This window comes from Entelurus aequoreus, linkage group LG27 (genome assembly GCF_033978785.1).
Source record: "Entelurus aequoreus isolate RoL-2023_Sb linkage group LG27, RoL_Eaeq_v1.1, whole genome shotgun sequence".
Classification (NCBI taxonomy): Eukaryota; Metazoa; Chordata; class Actinopteri; order Syngnathiformes; family Syngnathidae; genus Entelurus; species Entelurus aequoreus.
The window spans coordinates 34,064,432-34,085,031 of NC_084757.1; the positions used below are offsets into that span (position 1 = coordinate 34,064,432).

The window sequence follows — 20,600 nt, forward strand, 5'->3', positions numbered from 1 at the left end:
AAACATGATGTAAACCAACTGTAAACATAATGTAAACAAACTGTAAACATGCTTTACACATAATGTAAACAAACGGTGAACATGATATAAACAAACTGTAAACATACTGTAAACAAACTGTAAACACAATGTAAACATGTCAACATAATGTCAACACGATATAAACAAACTCTACACATAATGTAAACAAACTGTAAACATGATGTAAACAAACTGTACACAATGTAAACAAACTGTAAACATGATATAAACAAACTGTAAACATAGTGTAAACAAACTGCAAACATAATGTAAACAAACTCTTCACACAATGTAAACAAACTGTAAACATGATATAAACAAACTGGAAACGTGATGTAAACAAACTGTAAACATGCTTTACACATAATGTAAACAAACTGTGAACATGATATAAAAAAAACTGTAAACACATTTTAAACATAATGTAAGCATACTGTAAACATAATGTAAACAAACTGTAAACATGACATTAACAAACTGTAAACATAATGTAAACAAACTTTAAACATGCTTTACACATAATGTAAACAAACTGTGAACATGATATAAACAAACTGTAAACATAATGTAAACATACTGTAAAAATAATGTAAACAAACTGTAAACATAATGTACATACGATATAAACAAACTCTACACATAATGTAAACAAACTGTGAACATGATATAAACAAACTGTAAACATAATGTAAACATACTGTAAAAATAATGTAAACAAACTGTAAACATAATGTACATACGATATAAACAAACTCTACACATAATGTAAACAAACTGTAAACATGATATAAACAAACTGTAAACATGATGTAAACAAACTGTAAACATGATATAAACAAACTCTCCACATAATGTAAACAAACTCTAAACATGATATAAACAAACCCTACACATGATATAAACAAACTGTAAACATGATGTAAACAAACTGTAAACATGATATAAAAAAACTGTCCGCATAATGTAAACAAACTGTAAACATGATATAAACAAACCCTACACATGATATAAACAAACTGTAAAACATGATGTAAACAAACTGTAAACATGATATAAACAAACTCTCCACATAATGTAAACAAACTGTAAACATGCTATAAACAAACCCTACACATGATATAAACAAACTGTAAACATGATGTAAACAAACTGTAAACATGATATAAACAAACTCTCCACATAATGTAAACAAACTGTAAACATGATATAAACAAACTGTAAAACATGATGTAAACAAACTGTAAACATGATATAAACAAACTCTCCACATAATGTAAACAAACTGTAAACATGCTATAAACAAACCCTACACATGATATAAACAAACTGTAAAACATGATGTAAAGACACTGTGCAATGTTGCTGTTCCCCTCTCCCGCCACCAGGGTGCAGAGCATCCAGCACCAGCTAGCGCAGCTGGACAGTGAGAGTTGGTCTGGGCGTGCTGAGGCCGAGCGTGACCGTGACTTAGTGCAGCTCCTGCGGGAGAAGGAGGTCCTCCTGCAGGAGCTCAGTCTGGTCAGCAGGCAGCAGCACGCACCTGACACCCTCATGCAGCTGGAGGAGGAGCGACGCCGCCTGGAGGACGAGGTGCAGAGAGCACACGCCTTGCAGAGCCAGGGAGCCAATCAGAGGTGAGAAGGGCCCTGACTCATCACCTGTGACCATATCTTCATAGTACTGTATATACTACTACTACTACTACTACTACTATGACTGATAGTACGACTACTGTGAGCAACACCTGGACGTGATGTCAACAAATATCTTCATAGTACTGTATATACTACTACTACTATTACTACTACTACTATGACTGATAGTACGACTACTGTGAGCAACACCTGGACGTGATGTCAACAAATATCTTCATAGTACTGTATATACTACTACTACTACTACTACTACTACTACTATTACTATGACTGATAGTACGACTACTGTGAGCAACACCTGGACGTGATGTCAACAAATATCTTCATAGTACTGTATATACTACTACTACTACTACTACTACTATGACTGATAGTACGACTACTGTGAGCAACACCTGGACGTGATGTCAACAAATATCTTCATAGTACTGTATATACTACTACTACTATTACTACTACTACTATGACTGATAGTACGACTACTGTGAGCAACACCTGGACGTGATGTCAACAAATATCTTCATAGTACTGTATATACTACTACTACTACTACTACTACTACTACTACTACTACTATGACTGATAGTACGACTACTGTGAGCAACACCTGGACGTGATGTCAACAAATATCTTCATAGTACTGTATATACTACTACTACTACTACTACTACTACTACTACTACTACTACTACTACTATGACTGATAGTACGACTACTGTGAGCAACACCTGGACGTGATGTCAACAAATATCTTCATAGTACTGTATATACTACTACTACTACTACTACTACTTCCACTACTACTACTACTACTACTACTATGACTGATAGTACGACTACTCTGAGCAACACCTGGATGTGATGTCAACAAATATCTTCATAGTACTGTATATACTACTACTACTACTACTACTACTACTACTACTACTATGACTGATAGTACGACTACTGTGAGCAACACCTGGACGTGATGTCAACAAATATCTTCATAGTACTGTATATACTACTACTACTACTTCAACTACTACTACTACTACTATGACTGATAGTACGACTACTCTGAGCAATACCTGGATGTGATGTCAACAAATATCTTCCTAGTACTGTATATACTACTACTACTACTACTACTACTACTACTACTACTACTATGACTGATAGTACGACTACTCTGAGCAACACCTGGATGTGATGTCAACAAATATCTTCATAGTACTGTATACTACTACTACTACTACTACTTCAACTACTACTACTACTACTATGACTGATAGTACGACTACTCTGAGCAATACCTGGATGTGATGTCAACAAATATCTTCCTAGTACTGTATATACTACTACTACTACTACTACTACTACTACTACTACTACTACTATGACTGATAGTACGACTACTCTGAGCAACACCTGGATGTGATGTCAACAAATATCTTCATAGTACTGTATACTACTACTACTACTACTACTTCAACTACTACTACTACTACTATGACTGATAGTACGACTACTGTGAGCAACACCTGGACGTGATGTCAACAAATATCTTCATAGTACTGTATATACTACTACTACTACTACTACTACTACTACTACTATGACTGATAGTACGACTACTGTGAGCAACACCTGGACGTGATGTCAACAAACCTCTTCATAGTACTGGATACTACTACTACTACTACTATTACCACTACTACTACTACTACTACTACTACTATGACTGATAGTACGACTACTGTGAGCAACACCTGGACGTGATGTCAACAAACCTCTTCATAGTACTGGATACTACTACTACTATTACTATTACCACTACTACTACTACTACTTCTACTACTACTACTACTACTACTATGACTGATAGTACGACTACTCTGAGCAACACCTGGACGTGATGTCAACAAATATCTTCATAGTACTGGATACTACTACTACTATCACCACTACTACTACTACTACTTCTACTACTACTACTACTACTACTACTACTATGACTGATAGTACGACTACTCTGAGCAACACCTGGACGTGATGTCAACAAATATCTTCATAGTACTGTATACTACTACTACTACTATTACTACTACTACTTCTACTACTACTACTACTACTACTATGACTGATAGTACGACTACTCTGAGCAACACCTGGACGTGATGTCAACAAACCTCTTCATAGTACTGGATACTACGACTACTATTACTATTACCACTACTACTACTACTACTACTTCTACTACTACTACTACTATGACTGATAGTACGACTATTGTGAGCAACACCTGGACGTGATGTCAACAAATATCTTCATAGTACTGTATATACTACTACTACTACTACTACTACTACTACTATGACTGATAGTACGACTACTGTGAGCAACACCTGGACGTGATGTCAACAAACCTCTTCATAGTACTGGATACTACTACTACTTCTACTATTACCACTACTACTACTTCTACTACTACTACTACTACTACTACTACTACTACTACTACTATGACTGATAGTACGACTACTCTGAGCAACACCTGGACGGGATGTCAACAAATATCTTCATAGTACTGTATACTACTACTACTATTACTACTACTACTTCTACTACTACTACTACTACTATGACTGATAGTACGACTACTGTGAGCAACACCTGGACGTGATGTCAACAAATATCTTCATAGTACTGTATATACTACTACTACTATTACTACTACTACTATGACTGATAGTACGACTACTGTGAGCAACACCTGGACGTGATGTCAACAAATATCTTCATAGTACTGTATATACTACTACTACTACTACTACTACTACTACTACTACTACTACTATGACTGATAGTACGACTACTGTGAGCAACACCTGGACGTGATGTCAACAAATATCTTCATAGTACTGTATATACTACTACTACTACTACTACTACTACTACTACTACTACTACTACTATGACTGATAGTACGACTACTGTGAGCAACACCTGGACGTGATGTCAACAAATATCTTCATAGTACTGTATATACTACTACTACTACTACTACTACTTCAACTACTACTACTACTACTACTACTATGACTGATAGTACGACTACTCTGAGCAACACCTGGATGTGATGTCAACAAATATCTTCATAGTACTGTATATACTACTACTACTACTACTACTACTACTACTACTACTATGACTGATAGTACGACTACTGTGAGCAACACCTGGACGTGATGTCAACAAATATCTTCATAGTACTGTATATACTACTACTACTACTTCAACTACTACTACTACTACTATGACTGATAGTACGACTACTCTGAGCAATACCTGGATGTGATGTCAACAAATATCTTCCTAGTACTGTATATACTACTACTACTACTACTACTACTACTACTACTACTACTATGACTGATAGTACGACTACTCTGAGCAACACCTGGATGTGATGTCAACAAATATCTTCATAGTACTGTATACTACTACTACTACTACTACTTCAACTACTACTACTACTACTATGACTGATAGTACGACTACTGTGAGCAACACCTGGACGTGATGTCAACAAATATCTTCATAGTACTGTATATACTACTACTACTACTACTACTACTACTACTATGACTGATAGTACGACTACTGTGAGCAACACCTGGACGTGATGTCAACAAACCTCTTCATAGTACCGGATACTACTACTACTACTACTATTACCACTACTACTACTACTACTACTACTACTATGACTGATAGTACGACTACTGTGAGCAACACCTGGACGTGATGTCAACAAACCTCTTCATAGTACTGGATACTACTACTACTATTACTATTACCACTACTACTACTACTACTTCTACTACTACTACTACTACTACTATGACTGATAGTACGACTACTCTGAGCAACACCTGGACGTGATGTCAACAAATATCTTCATAGTACTGGATACTACTACTACTATCACCACTACTACTACTACTACTTCTACTACTACTACTACTACTACTACTACTATGACTGATAGTACGACTACTCTGAGCAACACCTGGACGTGATGTCAACAAATATCTTCATAGTACTGTATACTACTACTACTACTATTACTACTACTACTTCTACTACTACTACTACTACTACTACTACTATGACTGATAGTACGACTACTCTGAGCAACACCTGGACGTGATGTCAACAAACCTCTTCATAGTACTGGATACTACGACTACTATTACTATTACCACTACTACTACTACTACTACTTCTACTACTACTACTACTATGACTGATAGTACGACTATTGTGAGCAACACCTGGACGTGATGTCAACAAATATCTTCATAGTACTGTATATACTACTACTACTACTACTACTACTACTACTATGACTGATAGTACGACTACTGTGAGCAACACCTGGACGTGATGTCAACAAACCTCTTCATAGTACTGGATACTACTACTACTTCTACTATTACCACTACTACTACTTCTACTACTACTACTACTACTACTACTACTACTACTACTACTACTATGACTGATAGTACGACTACTCTGAGCAACACCTGGACGGGATGTCAACAAATATCTTCATAGTACTGTATACTACTACTAATATTACTACTACTACTTCTACTACTACTACTACTACTATGACTGATAGTACGACTACTGTGAGCAACACCTGGACGTGATGTCAACAAATATCTTCATAGTACTGTATATACTACTACTACTATTACTACTACTACTATGACTGATAGTACGACTACTGTGAGCAACACCTGGACGTGATGTCAACGAATATCTTCATAGTACTGTATATACTACTACTACTACTACTACTACTACTACTACTACTATGACTGATAGTACGACTACTGTGAGCAACACCTGGACGTGATGTCAACAAATATCTTCATAGTACTGTATATACTACTACTACTACTACTACTACTACTACTACTACTACTACTACTACTATGACTGATAGTACGACTACTGTGAGCAACACCTGGACGTGATGTCAACAAATATCTTCATAGTACTGTATATACTACTACTACTACTACTACTACTTCAACTACTACTACTACTACTACTACTATGACTGATAGTACGACTACTCTGAGCAACACCTGGATGTGATGTCAACAAATATCTTCATAGTACTGTATATACTACTACTACTACTACTACTACTACTACTACTACTACTACTATGACTGATAGTACGACTACTGTGAGCAACACCTGGACGTGATGTCAACAAATATCTTCATAGTACTGTATATACTACTACTACTACTACTACTTCAACTACTACTACTACTACTATGACTGATAGTACGACTACTCTGAGCAATACCTGGATGTGATGTCAACAAATATCTTCCTAGTACTGTATATACTACTACTACTACTACTACTACTACTACTACTACTACTATGACTGATAGTACGACTACTCTGAGCAACACCTGGATGTGATGTCAACAAATATCTTCATAGTACTGTATACTACTACTACTACTACTACTTCAACTACTACTACTACTACTATGACTGATAGTACGACTACTGTGAGCAACACCTGGACGTGATGTCAACAAATATCTTCATAGTACTGTATATACTACTACTACTACTACTACTACTACTACTATGACTGATAGTACGACTACTGTGAGCAACACCTGGACGTGATGTCAACAAACCTCTTCATAGTACTGGATACTACTACTACTACTACTATTACCACTACTACTACTACTACTACTACTACTATGACTGATAGTACGACTACTGTGAGCAACACCTGGACGTGATGTCAACAAACCTCTTCATAGTACTGGATACTACTACTACTATTACTATTACCACTACTACTACTACTACTTCTACTACTACTACTACTACTACTATGACTGATAGTACGACTACTCTGAGCAACACCTGGACGTGATGTCAACAAATATCTTCATAGTACTGGATACTACTACTACTATCACCACTACTACTACTACTACTTCTACTACTACTACTACTACTACTACTATGACTGATAGTACGACTACTCTGAGCAACACCTGGACGTGATGTCAACAAATATCTTCATAGTACTGTATACTACTACTACTACTATTACTACTACTACTTCTACTACTACTACTACTACTACTACTACTATGACTGATAGTACGACTACTCTGAGCAACACCTGGACGTGATGTCAACAAACCTCTTCATAGTACTGGATACTACGACTACTATTACTATTACCACTACTACTACTACTACTACTTCTACTACTACTACTACTATGACTGATAGTACGACTATTGTGAGCAACACCTGGACGTGATGTCAACAAATATCTTCATAGTACTGTATATACTACTACTACTACTACTACTACTACTACTACTATGACTGATAGTACGACTACTGTGAGCAACACCTGGACGTGATGTCAACAAACCTCTTCATAGTACTGGATACTACTACTACTTCTACTATTACCACTACTACTACTTCTACTACTACTACTACTACTACTACTACTACTACTACTACTACTACTACTATGACTGATAGTACGACTACTCTGAGCAACACCTGGACGGGATGTCAACAAATATCTTCATAGTACTGTATACTACTAGTACTATTACTACTACTACTTCTACTACTACTACTACTACTATGACTGATAGTACGACTACTGTGAGCAACACCTGGACGTGATGTCAACAAACCTCTTCATAGTACTGGATACTACTACTACTACTACTACTACTACTACTACTACTACTATGACTGATAGTACGACTACTGTGAGCAACACCTGGACGTGATGTCAACAAATATCTTCATAGTACTGTTTAATACTAATACTACTACTACTATTACTACTTCTACTACTACTATTACTACTACTACTACTACTACTAATACTATGACTGATAGTACGACTACTGTGAGCAACATCTGGACGTGATGTCAACAAACCTCTTCATAGTACTGGATACTACTACTACTACTACTACCACTACTACTACTACTACTTTTACTACTACTACTACTACTACTACTACTACTACTACTACTACTACTATGACTGATAGCATGACTACTCTGAGCAACACCTGGACATTATGTCAACAAATATCTTCATAGTACTGTTTAATACTAATACTACTACTACTATTACTACTTCTACTACTACTATTACTACTACTACTACTACTACTACTATGACTGATAGTATGACTACTGTGAGCAACATCTGGACGTGATGTCAACAAACCTCTTCATAGTACTGGATACTACTACTACTACTATTACCACTACTACTACTACTACTACTTTTGCTACTACTACTATGACTGATAGTACGACTACTCTGAGCAACACCTGGACATTATGTCAACAAATATCTTCATAGTACTGTTTAATACTAATACTACTACTACTATTACTACTACTACTACTACTATTACTACTACTACTACTGCTACCACTACTATGACTGATACTACGACTACCACTGCTACTACTGCTGCTACTACCACTACTACTACGACTGATACTACGACTACCACTATCACTGCTACCACTACCACTGCTTCTACTACTACTACTACTACTGCTATTGTATATCTAGTTGTTCTTACAGTAGAACTTGAAGTAATAGTAGTAGTACTAATGCTTATAGTAGTAGAATAAGTGGTTATAGTAGTACTTGTATTAGTAGTAGTAGTGGTACTTTAGTAGTAGTGGTTGTATAAGTACTTATAGTAGTAGTATTACTTATAGTAGTAGCAGAATAATTAGTTACAGTAGCAGTACTACTTATGTAGTAGTAGTTATAGTAGTACTTGTAATAGTAGTAGTACTTATAGTCGTAGTGTGATTAGAAGTAATTGTAGTATTTGTCGTAGTTGTACTTAAAATAGAACTTGGAGTGTTAATAGTAGTACTTAAGTTGTAGAAGTTGTTATAGTAGTGCTTGTATTAGTAGTAATACTTTAGTAGTAGTAATAGTTCTAGTAGTGCTTATAGTAACGATACTAGTAGTACTTACAGTAGTAGTTCTACAAGTGCTTATATTAGTAGTTCTAGTAGTGCTTATACTAGTAGTACTTATAATAGTAGTTCTACTAGTGCTTATAGTTCTGATAATAATAGTACTTATAGTAGTACTTCTGGTAGTGATTATAGTAATGATACTAGTAGTGATTATAGTAGTACATATAGTAGTAGTTTTAGTAGTGCTTATAGTAATGATACTAGTAGTGCTTAGTAGGAGTTCTAGTAGTGCTTATAGTAATGATACTAGTAGTAATTATAGTAGTTGTAGTAGTGCTTATAGTAGTGATACTAGTAGTACTTACAGCAGTACTATTCAAGGCCTGGATAACATAATGATGTTGTTGTTGTTGTTCAGGATGCTGCAGCAGGAGAAGAGGAACGTGTTGCTGAGACAGTTGGAAGAAGCAACACGTATTACTACTTATATACACTCACAGCTTAAAAGGTACTACCGGTACTACTTATATACACTCACAGCTTAAAAGGTACTACCGGTACTACTTATATACACTCACAGCTTAGAAGGTACTACCGGTACTACTTATATACACTCACAGCTTAAAAGGTACTACCGGTACTACTTATATACACTCACAGCTTAAAAGGTACTACCGGTACTACTTATATACACTCACAGCTTAAAAGGTACTACCGGTACAACTTATATACACTCACAGCTTAAAAGGTACTACCGGTACTACTTATATACACTCACAGCTTAAAAGGTACTACCGGTACTACTTATATACACTCACAGCTTAAAAGGCACTACCGGTACTACTTATATACACTCACAGCTTAAAAGGTATTACTACTTATATACACTCACAGCTTAAAAGGTACTACTACTTATATACACTCACAGCTTAAAAGGTACTACTATTTATATACACTCACAGCTTAAAAGGTACTACTACTTATATACACTCACAGCTTAAAAGGTACTACTACTTATGTACACTCAGCTTAAAAGGTACTACTACTTATATACACTCACGGCTTAAAAGGTACTACTACTTATATACACTCACAGCTTAAAAGGTACTACTATTTATATACACTCACAGCTTAAAAGGTACTACTACTTATATACACTCACAGCTTAAAAGGTACTACTACTTATGTACACTCAGCTTAAAAGGTACTACTACTTATATACACTCACGGCTTAAAAGGTACTACTACTTATATACACTCACGGCTTAAAAGGTACTACTACTTATATACACTCACAGCTTAAAAGGTACTACTACTTATATACACTCACAGCTTAAAAGGTACTACTACTTATATACACTCACGGCTTAAAAGGTACTACTACTTATATACACTCACAGCTTAAAAGTCACTACTACTTATATACACTCACAGCTTAAAAGGTACTACAATTTATTGACACTCACACTTAAAAAGTACTACAACTTGTATACACTCACACTAAAAATGTACTACAACTTAATTACACTCACACTTAAAAAGTACTACAACTTATTTACACTCACACTTAAAAGGTACTACAACTTACATACACTCACACTTAAAAAGTACTACAACTTATTTACACTCACACTTAAAATGTTCTACAACTTATTTACACTCACACTTAAAAAGTACTACAACTTATATACACTCACACTTAAAACGTACTACAACTTATATACACTCACACTTAAAAAGTACTACAACTTATATACACTCACACTAAAAAGGTACTACAACTTAAAAAGATACTACAACTTATATACACACTTACACTAAAAAGGTACTACAACTTGTATACACTCACACTTAAAAAGTACTACAACTTATATACACTCACACTTAAAAAGGTACTACAACTTATATATACTCACACTAAAAAGGTACTACAACTTATATATACTCACACTAAAAAGGTACTACAACTGGTATACACTCACACTTAAAAAGTGCTACAACTTATATACACTCACACTTAAAAAGTACTACAACTTATATACACTCCCACTTAAAAAGTACTACAACTTGTATACACTCACACTTAAAAAGTACTACAACTTATATACACTCCCACTTAAAAAGTACTACAACTTGTATACACTCACACTTAAAAAGTACTACAACTTATATACACTCACACTTAAAAAGTACTACAACTTGTATACACTCACACTTAAAAAATACTACAACTTATATACACTCACACTTAAAAAGTACTACAACTTATATACACTCCCACTTAAAAAGTACTACAACTTGTATACACTCACACTTAAAAAGTACTACAACTTATATACACTCACACTTAAAAAGTACTCCAACTTGTATACACTCACACTTAAAAAGTACTACAACTTGTATACACTCCCACTTAAAAAGTACTACAACTTGTATACACTCACACTTAAAAAGTACTACAACTTGTATACACTCCCACTTAAAAAGTACTACAACTTGTATACTCTCACACTTAAAAAGTACTACAACTTGTATACACTCACACTTAAAAAGTACTACAACTTGTATACACTCACACTTAAAAAGTACTACAACTTGTATACTCTCACACTTAAAAAGTACTACAACTTGTATACACTCACACTTAAAAGGTACTACACCTTGTATACACTCACACTTAAAAAGTACTACAACTTATATACACTCACACTTAAAAAGGTACTACAACTTATATATACTCACACTAAAAAGGTACTACAACTTATATATACTCACACTAAAAAGGTACTACAACTGGTATACACTCACACTTAAAAAGTACTACAACTTATATACACTCACACTTAAAAAGTACTACAACTTGTATACACTCACACTTAAAAAGTACTACAACTTATATACACTCACACTTAAAAAGTACTCCAACTTGTATACACTCACACTTAAAAAGTACTACAACTTGTATACACTCACACTTAAAAAGTACTACAACTTGTATACTCTCACACTTAAAAAGTACTACAACTTGTACACACTCACACTTAAAAAGTACTACAACTTGTATACACTCACACTTAAAAAGCACTACAACTTGTATACTCTCACACTTAAAAAGTACTACAACTTGTATACTCTCACACTTATAAAGTACTACAACTTATATTCGCTCACGGATAAAAATGTACAAGACTGTATTTTATTTCCAATTTTGAAGTGGTCTCTCTCACTTCCTGTTTCCTGTCACATGACCAGCATGTCGGCCAGTTCCCTGACGGTGTCGTCCAGCAGCAGCCGAGGCTCGCTGGCGTCCAGTCGGGGCTCGCTGGCGTCCAGCCGAGGCTCGCTGAGCTCCATCAGCTTCAGCGACATCTACGGCGTCCCTCAGTACGAGCGCCACGACGGGGTGGCCGACACGCTGGAGCCGCACCTGCGCTACCTGCTGCCCCCGGAGGTGGTGTCCAGGGACTGCACCTTGTACAGCCCGGAGGCGTTGGGGGGGAGCAAAGCCAAGCGCTCCCACGACACGCCTCAGTCGCTGGCGTCCTTGTCCTCGCGCTCCTCGCTGTCCTCGCTGTCCCCGCCCAGCTCCCCCATGGACACGCCCTACCTCTCCGCCCCCCAGGACTGCCCCCTCACCCAGATGACGGAGGAGTACATGGAGCAGGCGGGCCGCGGGCTGTTGGAGGGCCTGCGGGCGCAGTCGCAGTCGCAGGACCCCGCCGCCCTCGCCGCCCTCGCCGCCGGGCACCTCGCTGACGGAAAGAACCACAGAGACGCCGGCACTCAGGGCGCCTTCAGCGGTAAGTCTCTTCAACACCAGCTGTGACAAAGTCAATCTATTCACGGAACGTGTCGATCATGTGTTTGTTCATTCACGCACGCACACACACTTACATCAAGTAATGTAAATATCTATTCACACACAATCAGCATGTACATACCTATGTCTTTCCATTCATATACTGTACACAATATGTAAAGATGTCATTCCATTCACATACAGACTTGATTTAAATACTGTATGTCCTTCCCTTCACATAAACAAAACATCCATCTATCCATTCAAATACACACATAATATTAACATGGATGGCCATTAACATAGACGGATGTTTAACATCCATCTATCTATTGAAATACAGACATCATGTCAACATGTTTGTCCATTCACGTACACAAACAATGTAAACATCTGTCTATCCATTCAAATGCACACATGGTAACATGTTTGTCCATTCATGTACACAAACAATGAAAACATCTGTCTATCCATTCAAATACACACATATTGTTAACGTGTTTGTCCATTTACGTACACACACAATGAAGACATCTATCTTATCCATTCAAATACACACATAAGGTTAACATGTTTGTCCATTCACGTACACAAACAATGAGAACATCTGTTTTATCATTCAAATACACACATAATGTTAACATGTTTGTCCATTCACGTACACAAACAATGAAAACATCTGTCTATCCATTCATATACATGTCAACATGTTTTCCATTCACGTACACACACAATTAAAACATCTGTTTTATCCATTCAAATACACACATAATGTTAACATGCGTGTCCATTCACGTTCACAAACAATAAAAACATTTGTCTATCCATTCAAATACACACATAGTGTCAACATGTTTGTCCATTCACGTACACAAACAATGAAAACATCTGTTTATCATTCAAATACATACATAATGTTAACATGTTTGTCCATTCACGTACACAAACGATGAAAACATCTGTCTATCCATTCAAATACATGTCAACATGTTTTCCATTCACGTACGCACACAATTAAAACATCTGTTTTATCCATTCAAATACACACATAATGTTAACATGTGTGTCCATTCACGTACACAAACGATGAAAACATTTGTCTATCCATTCAAATACATGTCACCACGTACGCACACAATGAAAACATCTGTCTATCCATTCAAATACACACATAATGTTAACATGTGTGTCCATTCACGTTCACAAACAATAAAAACATTTGTCTATCCATTCAAATACACACATAGTGTCAACATGTTTGTCCATTCACCTACACAAACAATGAAAACATCTGTTTATCATTCAAATACATACATAATGTTAACATGTTTGTCCATTCACGTACACAAACGATGAAAACATCTGTCTATCCATTCAAATACATGTCAACATGTTTGTCCATTCACGTACGCACACAATGAAAACATCTGTCTATCCATTCAAATACACACATAATGTTAACATGTTTGTCCATTCACGTGCACAAACAATGAAAACATCTGTCTATCCATTCAAATACACACATAATATTAACATGGTTGCCCATTAACATACAAAAGCAATGTAAACATCCATCTATCTATTGAAATACAGACATCATATCAACACGTTTGTCCATTCACGTTTGCACCACCTGCATTCTGGTGTGCAGGAGTGACTCTGCGGGGAAACAGCGCCAACAGAAGCAGCAGGAGGACCAGGAGGGTCTCCGCAGGCGTGTCCGAGGACGCCCTGGCGACCGACAGCGGCGTGTTCGAGGCGTGGGGCAGGAAGTGAGCGGCGTCCACTCCGCCTGTGAGCGAGCGACACGAAGCCAGACCTCATTTCTTGCTGCGTTGTCGTCCCAACAGGGCGGAAGAGTCCGAGGACATGTCCTTCACCAAGGAGCAGACCATCCCCAACGAGCCCCCGCAGATCCAACTGGGCCTGCTGTGAGTCCCAGTAAGCTTGTGGGCGTCCATCCTGGCCGAGGAGGACCTAACCTCACCTTGTCCCTCCCGCACGTCTGTCCAGGTGGGAGTCGGCCTCGCAGTCTCTGCGTCTGCATCTGCTCCAGCTGAAGAACCTCAGCAGGTCCGCCGTGAGGGACGGACACAAAGTGTGAGTGAGCGCTTGTCCTGACAGACCTGCTGGTTTTTTTTGTAGAATCTGTTTTAAAAATATGCTTTTAGACCATCTTTTTTTTTTTTTTTTTTTCAAACATTGATTTAAATGACATGAATTGTCTAGCAAACATCAGATGTAGTTTTTCTCCCCACAGGTAGAATTAATAACGATACTGATGATAAATACAGTAAGAAACCACAGACAGATGTCAACATAAAACCACATTCCTGAACGACCTTAGACAGAGCACACAAAAGGCTCATCAGCCACCCACATTTCAATTGTGATTCTATTAGGGTTAATTTGTTTATTTGTGTCAGTTTCTCCTACTATTCTGCCCTCCTGAATGTAAGTATTTAGTTGGACGGATATGTAAACAGTTCTTCCATTTAGGGACTTCCAGGTTGAGCTTGTTTATTTAGACTGACCATGCGTCCTCTTTTCCCCGGACATGTCCTCTTTTGCGGAGCTGTCCGGTCGGAGTTTCTTAAATGCCTCAAATGTCCGGCATTTTGAGTTAGGGTTGCATGTATTTTCAATGTACGTTCAGCATACTTGCCAACCTTGAGACATCCGATACCGTGGTTAAGGGCGTGGTTAATAGGGGAGTATATTTACAGCTAGATTTCACCAACTCAAGTATTTCATAAATATATATATATATATATATACACTACCGTTCAAAAGTTTGGGGTCACATTGAAATGTCCTTATTTTTGAAGGAAAAGCACTGTACTTTTCAATAGAGATAACTTTAAACTAGTCTTAACTGTAAAGATATACACTCTATACGGGACGGCGTGGCGAAGTGGGTAGAGTGGCTGTGCCAGCAATTGGAGGGTTGCTGGTTACTGGGGTTCAATCCCCACCTTCTACCTTCCTAGTCACGTCCGTTGTGTCCTTGGGCAAGACACTTCACCCTTTGCCTCTGATGGCTGCTGGTTAGCGCCTTGCATGGCAGCTCCCGCCATCAGTGTGTGAATGTGTGTGTGATTGGGTAAATGTGGAAATACCGTCAAAGCGCTTTGAGTACCTTGAAGGTAGAAAAGCGCTATACAAGTATAACCCATTTATCATTATTATTTATATACATTGCTAATGTGGTAAATGACTATTCTAGCTGCAAATGTCTGGTTTTTGGTGCAATATCTACATAGGTGTATAGAAGCCCATTTCCAGCAACTATCACTCCAGTGTTCTAATGGTACAATGTGTTTGCTCATTGGCTCAGAAGGCTAATTGATGATTAGAAAACCCTTGTGCAATCATGTTCACACATCTGAAAACAGTTTAGCTCGTTACAGAAGCTACAAAACTGACCTTCCTTTGAGCAGATTGAGTTTCTGGAGCAGCACATTTGTGGGCTCAATTAAAAGCTCAAAATGGCCAGAAAAAGAGAACTTTCATCTGAAACTCGACAGTCTATTTTTGTTCTTAGAAATGAAGGCTATTCCACAAAATTGTTTGGGTGACCCCAAACTTTTGAACGGTAGTATATATATATATGTATGAAATACTTGACTTTCAGTGCATTCTAGCTATATATATATGTATATATATTTATTTTATTATACATATAAATAAAATAAATACTTGAATTTCAGTGTTCCGGGGGCTATCCAGTAGATGGCAGTATTGTCCTGTTTAACTTCTCTGTTCATGACTCGGCCACCGTATTCAATGGAGAAGTCTGTTTTACAAAATGTACAGGCAACATAATTACATACCCCTTCCCCTTCGAACTGTCCTGGATGAACTGAAATTCTTGTTTCCATTCGTTTTGGAACTTGCAAGCGTATTTCTTCATCTTGCTCGTCGACGGCGTCGCCATGTCTGTAACTTCCTCGTTCTTCTGCTTCTTCTCCTTGTTGTGTGCGCAGTTGTGCACTCTACTCTCTAAAAGCCGTAGATGTTATGACGTCATTGGGCAGGCAAGCTGTTTATATTGTGGGAAAGCGGACGTGAGAACAGGCTGTCCCCACTCAGGTCCGCATTGAGCTGGAGGGGGCGTGGCCTCCAGCTCCGGCTGAATACCGGGAGTTTGTCGGGAGAAAATTTCTGCCGGGAGGTTATCGGGAGAGGCGCTGAATACCGGGAGTCTCCCGCTAAAAACGGGAGGGTTGGCAAGTGTGACGTTCAGGGTTAAGAAGGGGTTAAAAACAAAACAAATTGTGAAGGTGTGCGCACGCAGCAGCATTCGTGAGGGAGGGGCAGAGACAGAGAGAGCGAGAGAGCGAGGGATTGATTGATTGATTGAAACTTTTATTAGTAGATTGCACAGTACAGTACATATTCCGTACAATTGACCACTAAATGGTAACACCCCAATAAGTTTTTCAACTTGTTTAAGTCGGGGTCCACGTTAATCAATTCATGGTAAAGGGAGTGGAGAGACAGACAAGACACCCGGTTTGCTTGTTTGTTTTTTTATTGTATCGATTATCGCTTTCCGCCAGTGTTTTGTTTTGTTTATATTTGACGGGTCAAATTTCCTTCCCCTTTTACGGCGTTTTTATTTTGATTCGCCAAAAGTTTTATCAATGACAAATACTGCCTCAGTTTGCACTCGGACAAGTTTACCGCGAGGGGCTGTCAAAATAAAGACTTCATGGCAAACACTAAGGTGAGTGTAAAGTCAACATTTTTAACTCCAATATATTAGTTATTTTAGTTTTTGTGAGTCCATGGAAACTTCACTTTTATCTCCCGCTGGTTCCACATCGTTCGAGGATGGGGACAGGTTAGCTGTTAGCTTCAAGCTAACCAGCACCCGAGCAGACTCTTAGCTGTTAGCTTCAAGCTAACCAGCACCCGAGCAGACTCCTCCACCCCAAAAACATACATTGCAGGTCAAAAAACGGGGGGAAATTGTTTGCCTTTTGAAGTGTTAATGTGCGAGGAGTGTTCAAAAGGAGTCTCTTGGAGAAGTGGCTGACAAGTTAGCATCGCTGACAGTGACGTCATCACCGTCATTGTTTACTGAAGCAGAGAGAGAGTTATGATAAATGCGCATGCGTCGCCAGGCTCTGCTTTTTATCCATAGATTTATCAGATTTAATTTTTATCTATAGCAGGGGTGTCAAAAGTGTGCCCCGAAGGCCATTTGCGGCCCACAGCTAATGTTTTAAAGGCCTACGGCACATTCTAAAAATACTATTAAAATAAACAAAAACATAACAGAAGTGAAATAAAAAAGCTTAAAGGGGAAATGTAATTTAGAAAAAGTTGCAATGTTGACTAATAAAACAAAGCTGTTTTTTTTTCTTTCAAACTGTCATTGCTCAAAACATAATATTGAATCAAAATCAATGTTGTTATGAATTATTGACCTATCAAAGGTTCCGATTACTTCACATCAAATATTCCACTTTGACAAATATTTTTGGTGGAAGATTTTGCATATTTTGTGTGTTTGCCATTAAAAACATAGTTTTGTTTGACAAAAAAGGGCGGAAAACAAACAAACAAAAAAAAAACATTAAAAAAACTTAAACATTTAGAAATGAGGAATAGATGTGAAGTTGATGTGAAGTGAAGTGAAGTGAATTACATTTATATAGCGCTTTTTCTCAAGTGACTCAAAGCGCTTTACATAGTGAAACCCAATATCTAAGTTACATTCAAACCAGTGTGGGTGGCACTGGGAGCAGGTGGGTAAAGTGTCTTGCCCAAGGACACAACGGCAGTGACTAGGATGGCGGAAGCGGGGATCGAACCTGCAACCCTCAAGTTGCTGGCACGGCCGCTCTACCAACCGAGCTATACCGATGTAGACTCCAGAGATTTAAGCGTTAAATATAAAATGTATGTATGCCCTGGCACACCATTATCATCATTTCATGACCCAAGCAAAACATTTTTTACACTTTTATACTGAAATAAATACACCTGCAACTTATTCAATAAAAACATAGAAAAAACTACCAAAGTTCAGATCCATAAAGGAAAGAAGAAAGTGAATGAATGTTTATAACTGAATACATTTACATATGCATACACATTTGTTTTCTTTTTTATTATTTTTTAAAAATGAATTAACGATTATCACAACCTTTTTCCAAAACACAATATAGAATGTGAGATATAACAGGATAATGCATACATTTGTCATTTGTGTTCAAAACGCTTACAAATAAGTGGGACCCCAAAAATATACTGTGGGACTCCATTTTTATGACTTGATGGGGTCCCTGGGACCCCATTTTGAAAATTCCTAGCGCCAACACTGCTGTCAACAGAGGAGAAAAAATGCTTTATTTAAATAAATATATTATTTATAAAGCAAGTTCGAGTATCATTACCAAATTTTCACCTAGTCCCGGCCTTGGCACGCATATATGTGTCCTCTTTTTGGGATTTCAGAATATGGTCAGCCTACTTTAAACCCGCTAGCTTGATGCTAACATACAATGTATTTTGCCATTGACAGGCTAAAAATAGCATCTCAATCACCATCTATTTAGACTGTTGCAAACGTCCACAAAATGACATTTAGAGAAATAAAAGTTGACATAAAAGAGCAAACATTCAACTACTTACAGGCATATATTCTCCAAAGTCTGACGAAGTAAAGTTATGACTGCCGACTTTGTACTTTTGCTAAGCTAGCCTGCTTAGCAAAAGTACAAAGTCATTTTGCTAAGCAGGCTAATGTCAACATGTTTGTCCATAGGCTGCGAATGTCAAAACTATACATATACATTCTTTTATGTGCTTAGTTTTAGTAGTAGTGCGCTAGCTTGATGCTAACATACAATGTATTTTGCCATTGACAGCCTAAGAATGTACATTAATGCACATGAAATGCCAAAAACATGTACAAATGTCAAATCCGCACTACAGTCTCATATGAACAAAAACAAGCAACTGAAACTATACAGTAAAAAAGGTCGTGTGCTAGCTTGATGCTAACATACAATGTATTTTGCCATTGACAGGCTAACAGAAATTAGCATCTCAATCGCGATCTATTTAGACTG

General features: G+C 37.4%; 1 protein-coding gene across 1 annotated transcript in view; it reads left to right on the top strand.

Annotated features, from left to right (window-relative positions):
• Positions 1–20,600, top strand: part of LOC133644377 (protein WWC3-like) — a 50,207-nt gene that overhangs the window by 19,268 nt on the left and 10,339 nt on the right. The window contains exons 5-10 of the mRNA XM_062038798.1: positions 1,407–1,655; positions 10,135–10,224; positions 12,969–13,516; positions 15,167–15,287; positions 15,366–15,446; positions 15,529–15,615. Of these exons, the coding sequence (XP_061894782.1) occupies positions 1,407–1,655; positions 10,135–10,224; positions 12,969–13,516; positions 15,167–15,287; positions 15,366–15,446; positions 15,529–15,615 (1,176 nt within the window). The remainder of the gene's footprint in view (positions 1–1,406; positions 1,656–10,134; positions 10,225–12,968; positions 13,517–15,166; positions 15,288–15,365; positions 15,447–15,528; positions 15,616–20,600) is intronic.